Source organism: Atta colombica, unplaced genomic scaffold (assembly GCF_001594045.1).
Source record: "Atta colombica isolate Treedump-2 unplaced genomic scaffold, Acol1.0 scaffold189, whole genome shotgun sequence".
Taxonomy (NCBI): Eukaryota; Metazoa; Arthropoda; class Insecta; order Hymenoptera; family Formicidae; genus Atta; species Atta colombica.
Genome location: NW_017259281.1, coordinates 3,075,136 through 3,082,809, shown reverse-complemented (window position 1 = coordinate 3,082,809; position 7,674 = coordinate 3,075,136). Strand labels below are relative to the sequence as shown.

Here is a 7,674-nt window from a genome sequence, read left to right as displayed (position 1 = left end):
ATATATATATATATATATATATATACAGGACGTATCTAACAATCAAAGAGAACATACACTGTCGGTGTGTTGGCACGACAGTGCTTCTGCGTATACAAGTATTTTATATATCGTACAAGTATAATGTCTAATTACAACTATGGCGTCTAATATGTACACGGATATGTCACGTCAGCTGTTCCGTTAAATCCGCATTCACATCTAATGAAAAGATACTTTAATTTGACGAAAGAAAGTTAAAAATCGCATTCCTTAGCAGTCATGTTTTCCAATCAAGTCATTCACTGATGCGTTTACAACATAAACTTTAAAACTTACCCGATTGTTTCTTAATTGCGACGTTAAATGAGGATGTAAATACGAATCTTGGACTTTGTTGCGACTTCACTTGTGCGATCGATGATTTCTCGACGATGCATAACACGGAAAAACGTACAGCTTCTTTTTAGGAAAAAGTTGAGTCATGAGGAGACATTATCGAACGTTCGGCCCGTTCGCGATCTGGAAATAAACGTTTTGGAGGGGCACTCATCTCCGCAATTCTATTTCGTTGGATCGAGACACGTACATGTCGATAATGTCGCATCAATCGGGGCTAATTGCGATAATCCTCGCTTCGAGAGAAGAAACGCTTTTAATGCGACCCGATTGTTCGTACATGATAAATTCACGACGATTATCGCGCCTCGCGCGCGATCGTACCGCGCTAGTTAACTGCTCAAATCGTGACAATTATATGGCAAAATCTCGAGCCGTGGCTAATAAATAATACAGCTTCGAGTATGTAATGTTGTAAGGCAATGTACAATCGATTTCGCGGTGCTTCTTAGGACGTTCGTGTTTGGTGGTCGCCTGAATATCGTAAGGCAGAAGGAAGGCGATGCTAATAGCCTACAATCCGTAACTATCCTTAAAAAAAAAAAAAGAAAAATAAAGAAAATTCTCTGCTGTTATTATTTCATGATTCATGATCGATGGATGAATGAGTATTTTCTCGTTCGCTTATTTATCATCATTAAAACAAATTTAAAAATGAAGAAAAAACAAAATGTAGATCCGACTTCTGATTCTAAACGCAGAGAGGAGGATAAGATGACGATTCACTTGAGAGTCTCTCGGATCGTCGTTGCACTTCAGCAAATCGGTTCGGCTAGAGGCTGCGGTGGACCATAAGGGGAGGCCCATTGGCCGACTGGATGAGTCAAAGTCGTTGTCGATGCCTGCTGTCTGTCCAAACTGGATACCGGAGCGCTGCCCGGGTGCCCAGACACCGACGTCGGGTATGCCACCTTGCCGAGGGCCTCGGCTTGCAGGGACAGCATCAGTCGATTCGCAGCTTGTCTCTCGGCTTCTCTTTCCTCCGCCGTTTGTCTCCTGCAACAGAATCCAGCGGTTTTGTTGCGGATTAATAATTCGCTTGGAACTGAATTACTCCTACATGCGACAATTTAAGTGTCAAAAAAATTATTTAGCAGAAAATTGTGCACTCTTGTATTTCCTTTTTAGTTAACCTTACTGAAAAAAAATCACGTCACATATTTGCATGATGAAATCATGTAATTAAAACATGTAAACCACGTAACGGATTGTTCTAAATCGGTACATAATTTTTTAAAATTACATAATTTGAAAAATCACATGATGACATATTCTTTTTTCTTCCATTTCTTCAATTCTTTAAAATTCGATAACTATAAAATCACATGATAGATGAAATTATTTTTAATATCATGTAATTTTTCAAATTACGTGATTTAAAAAAAATCACGTATTGATTTGGAACAATCCGTTACGTGAACAATCCGTTTGTTTTAATTACATGAGTTCATCATGTAACAATGTGACATGATTTTTTTTCAGTAGAGAAACCTTATTAAAGACATTTGACGTGTCGCCAGCCCTCAAATTGTGTTTTTTATAGTTTATACATTTAAGGATATAGTTTGTCGAGGAAACTTCCTGGCTTTTGACACGGTAGTCTATACGTATAGTTAAATCGACTATCGTAACACTATAACCGAAGTTCTCAACTGTACGCCGTTCACCGCGCCATCAGGATCGCACTAAGGATGACTTGTATGAAGAAACAGCAGCTTGATGAGGAAACGAGATGGGATAAAGGATGGTGAAAATAGAGTGGCGGTTGTTAGGCGGAAGACGGATATAATAAAGTTAATTCGATTCATCACAAAGTGGAGCGGAGTGCATCTTGCGCCACTGAATGACCCACGTGATATCTGTGATATCTTTTCTAGTTTAAGTCTATTAGAACGCCGCAAAATGGCCGACTCGTTTAGGAAGGTCGATAGAGTTTGCGCGCACGAACATTCAGCGTTGAATAACGAATTCATGCCTGGTATTCATATAGTCGATTCTTATATTTAAAACAGTCAGTACTTAAGTACAGTCATAAGATGTCATAAATCAACTACAGACTAAGCATTTTAATCCATTTCTTTCTACCTTTTACAAAACAATATCTTTTAATTTTTTTCTTCACACATAAAAAAAAATTGAAAAATCCATATTTCTAATTAGGAGTAAAGAAATGGTTAAGACATTACTAGTGCCATTCTTAGTATGGCATATCTGAGATTTCTTGAATTTCTTGAACTATGCTATAACATTTTTATTGATAAAGATATATAAATTTTCTTATTATATTTCCTAATATCTAATTAAAAAAAAGTGTGATATGTACAAAATAATATGCAGTGATATCGAAGGTTAAGTTATGAAATAAGAACTGACTACGAATATCCATGGTATCTTAGATACAACATCATTTGTTAGAATCGTATTTCTAAATTTTGCGTCCATTAATTTGCGAAAAACGTTTCTTTTAAATCACTAAAAGTTTTTATCCCGAGATTAGTCCAGGCACAGTTTCGACTGTCGCTATTTCTCATCAACGTGCTTCCGTGACAGAATGAATCGGGAACTGGGCGTGTGGTAAGACCGGTTAAATTCGACTTGATCCCAATGTTTTCCTGCGTCGTGATCGTTATAATTTCCTAAAACTGGTTCCTTCTGGCATAATGCTCGTGGAGCATCTAAAGACCGGTGGCGAGCGCTCGTGTCCTCCTCACGAATTACATCGCATTCCGGCCTATCGCGGCGCAGGTACTATCTCGTTGACCCTCTTTTTGCCCGCCTTTTTGGCCGCGAGTTGAGCAACGCGGCTGAACAACTTCCTGTAATTTTCTTCACCCGATGTACGAGTAAACGAGCTACCCGATGCCGCCGACGATCGCTCGTCTTCGAAATTTATTTTCCGATTCCCTCGACCCATTTCGACGTTTGTAACTCCCGTAGTTTATCGTCAGATTGATCTTCTTAACGAGCAACTACTAAACAAAAAACGAATCGCTTTATCTTTCAAACGAGTTCACGATAGTGGCGCTTACATATTCAAATGAGTGGAAAGATGCGGATATATTCTACAAAAAAAAATCTAATACAGAAATTTTTTATTCATACAGGATTGTCACAGAAAATAAATTAAAAAATTCCCTGACTTTTCCAGGTTTTCCAGATGAAAATGGAAAATTTTCCAATATAAAATATGTAAATTTTAACACATCTAAAGTTAAGAATTGTAGAAAAGCTAGTCTATATTATTATAAAAACAATGCAAAAAAGATTAGCATACTTAAATTTTGGGCGCAAATTCAAGCTAATAAAAAATAATATAGTATTGGAAAAAAGAATGCAGTTACAAAAGGACGATCAAATAAAAATAATTAATAAAATATAAATTTTAATTATTTTATTAAAATCGCTTAAAGTGTGCGAGTTTTGAACGTATTTCATTATAAACGTCAGATATATAATAATATTAAAAAATTATAACAATTATCTGAAATAAAAGCAGTTTAAAGAAATTGTAAGTAAATTTCAAAATTCCAGACTTTTTTATTTTCCCCTGATTTTTTCCGGTTTTCATGTCTGTGGCAATCCTATCATATATAGATTTTCTTCATCGTTATATTATCGTGAAGTGAACAAATCACGGTTCAAATAATAAGTCTGGAATTAAGTTATATCAACATTAAGATCATCGGACATTACCACGAAATGATAGGCGACATGGGAGGCGGGAACGAAGTAGAAAACGGACAAGATTTAGCGCGTTGTCACTTTTATTAGCTTTTATTAGGGCAATTGAATCTCGCTCGTCCGCGCCCGTCTCCGGAATCCATTGTGGCTACGCCATTGCTGCAGTGACAGGTGCACCTACGCCGCTGCAAGTAATTAACGCGGTTAGCGATTAATAATTGACGGCGCCGTGCCGATTACATTTTGCAGCCCCGACGCAGCCTCGCCCTATTCGCTGCGGCCAGCATAACCGTATTCTCTCGCAACCTGGGACACATTACTCTTATCTTTATACTTCAACGTACGCTCAGACCCCCAACGCAACGCGCATGAAATAAAGCATACCCTCGATTCTTTCTTTCTAATTAATCAGTTGCATCTTGTAATTTTTATTATTATTTATATTTTATTAACAGCTAACACAAGTTGCATATTCTTGTCTTTTGTTATCTGTATTATATAATATTATTTTTATATGTATCTATAACGTTATAAGAGTTTCACTTTAGTTATGATGTATTCATATAAGCGGTCCTGTTTCTAATCTTAAGTGTGGATTATTTTTATGTATCGCTTTTCCATGAAACAATTTGAATAAACATCAGCCCCAATAAGATAATAGTAAATGGAATGAATCATCGATGAAACTCTAATCATACCGAATCGCGAATACGTGCCGATTGATTCCTCTCATGCTATCTACTGCATTACGCGCGCGATATATCGCGTCGAGTCTGCGAATCGTGTTTGAACGGTTACAGGCCTAGTCCTACACCGTAACCGATGAATGTTTAACGAGGTGAATCGGTGGGGTCGGTCGGGCCCGGCAGAGATCGAAACGATTCAGCCAACGGATTCGAGCGTTTGACAGTTTAAAAGCCAAGAAGCTCTCGGCGAAGAGGCATAGGGGGCTGAAAGAGGTGACGGGGAAACGCGCGGAGAACTGGCAGTCAAAGCAAGAAGGCGACCGATGGTAGGTAAAGGGGAGGGAGAGGGTGAGAGAGTGCCCGATGTGCGCGATGGGAGGGAAGAGACTACATTATGTACGGGACAGGGCTAAGCTGTTAGGTACCTGAATTATTGAAACCAAGTTATCTCATCTCTGCCTACAGTCATCTCGTTACTTTAAACGCAGCTGCACGCTGGACCGTACCACATCGCATCACATCGAGGCTTATGTCGCGACGTTTATGCGTGTTCTCATATGAAAATGCGTCCCCCACGAATTTCTACGATTTTATTTGTCAGGAACACTTAATCCTTTATGGTCCAAACTATTTCGCGCAGATAAATGATGATCAAGTATTTCATCCTCAATTTATTTAATCTAATGTAAATCAAAGAATTTTTATTACTAATTTATGGAGGAATTTTAAAAATATTGTCAATTAGTCATTATAATATCAAAATGATGTCAAAATGATCATTAAAAGTCATTTTTCCATCATTTCCGATTCATTTTAATGTCATTTTGACGTTATCATGATTTGTCATTCTGCTTGGGTAATCATTTTCAAATGAAAACTTGAAAAATTATTCGATACACTTAAATATACGCTATGTATATTTAAATTTAATTTAACTTCACATAAGCTTGCAAAAGGCTAAACTTGAACCGCCGCGAATTATACAAAATGTAAGATCTTAGGGAACAGAAAGGGAACAAAAAATTAAAAAAAATTTCGAAAAACCAAGTTTCTTCTCCTCTCTCCCTCTTGCCTCTTTTTTTCTCGATTTCCATCATGATGTATAAAAAAAAAATCGAAGTGGAAAAGTCTGTCGTGAGTGCGGTGATGCGTTATTGATCGCGCGCATGATTACCCTGTCGTGCGTGTGTCTTTAATTAAAAATGATGTACTTGTCACTCCGGCGTGAAGTTAACTCGTCGTAACATTCTAGACAAATGTACCTGTCACGGCGATAACATTTCCGAGCGTACCGAGACAGATAATGCGTGTCGTCGGATTCTAAATTGAATTTCTACTCTCCTCTCGCGACGACGAAAAAACTTTTCGTCTCCACATGTGTATGACACGCAAGTCCCGAAACTTTCGCCTGATCTAGGAGAATACAAATCAAATAAAAATATATGATTCATGTTTATCAGAATGTCGGAATTATGCAAATGTTAAAAGTTCTAAAAAAGAACAGCGAATTTATTTCCATTATACAATTCGTAACATACATTTCAACAAACACAAGTAAAAAAATCATATTTATAAGCTGTAATTTTAAATCACTTTGATATCTAAAAGTGAATCCAAATTGAATAATAGTTGTAACTAAATTTGCAAGACTTAAATGAAATTATCGCAAATAAAATTAGAAATGTTCATATTTAAGCTCGGTGTTGTTTTAAGTTACACGCTGCAATAACATTTTTATAAATGTTGTAAATAGCATTCGTTAAAATTGAAAAGAATTTTTGATTTCTAATCTTCCTTAAGAAAAATTCTATGAAGTCTTTTTGCGATAATAATTGAAATGTTAAAAATGAAACTTATCGAAGTTGTATCGATTTTAATCTTTAATAAGCCATCTCGCTTACAAAGTAAGAATAGAAAATAGAAGGCTAAATAGAGTCTTGGAAAGATCTAACAATCGTAGCTCATTTAAGAACTATCGAGTCGTCTCTCCGAAAGCTTCTCTGCAAGTTTACCGCTTTATCATGGCATTTCGTAGAACGATTCAAAAGGACTTCATAGCATGACAACGATTTTAGAAATCCTGAGACGAAAGAACGTGGAAAGAAGGGGGGGCGAGCAAGTATATTGTATGCGAGAGTCCTCGAGAATGTCGCCAGGGCCTCGTCTCGCCGCCGAGACGCCCCCGGTATCGGAGACCCGCGCTACGAACGAGCCCTCTTTTATCTAAATGACGTGTTTTCGTCCTTCCTTATCTTGAAGAGACTCCAATACATTTGACTGGCAATGCGTTTACAGATATAGGCGTCAGGCCGCGGCTAACCCGCTATTAACATTCCGAGAACGCAATTCTCGACTCGTATTTTCCTCCAAAAAATTCAATCGCCACGGTAACAATTGTTCCTCAACAAAAATTGTCTTTAATAAAGGTCAAACTAAATGATGAAGAGAGAATTTTACGCGATTTTCCTCAAAAACTGCGTAAAATGTGTGGCGTTGTCAATAAAAATGTCGTGAGAGCTCACCTCCATTTCGTTCGCCTGTTTTGGAACCAGGTCTTCACCTGTGCGTCTGTCATCTTTAACGACTTCGCCAACGCCGCCCGCTCGGCGGAGGCCAGATATTTCTGTTTGTGAAAACGTTTTTCCAGCTCCGCGATTTGCAACCTGGTAAAGCTCGTTCTCGGTTTCTTCCTCTTCGGTGGTGTCCGGTTCTGATAGGGATGACCGATCCGCCTTGGAAACGGTCCAGCCACTATATCAAGAAAAAGAAAGAAGCATTGATAAGCGATGTTTCGGACACTGCTGGCGACATTCTGTCGCTATTACGTCAACGCATATTCGTTACGTGTTTCGATTCTTGGTATTAGATAGACGCTTGAAAAAATTATCGATATCATCAAGAAAATCGTAGTTAAATATATATATATATA

The 7,674-nt window shown here is 37.7% G+C and overlaps 1 protein-coding gene across 1 annotated transcript in view; it reads right to left on the bottom strand.

The window, feature by feature from the left end:
• Positions 1 to 1,133: 1,133 nt before the first annotated feature.
• LOC108686749 (homeobox protein MSX-2) overlaps positions 1,134 to 7,674 on the bottom strand; it is a 28,344-nt gene continuing 21,803 nt past the window's right edge. Inside the window, exons 2-3 of the mRNA XM_018192199.1 lie at positions 7,268 to 7,496; positions 1,134 to 1,374 (exon numbers count right to left, since the gene is read on the bottom strand). Coding sequence (XP_018047688.1) covers positions 1,134 to 1,374; positions 7,268 to 7,496 — 470 coding nt within the window. The remainder of the gene's footprint in view (positions 1,375 to 7,267; positions 7,497 to 7,674) is intronic.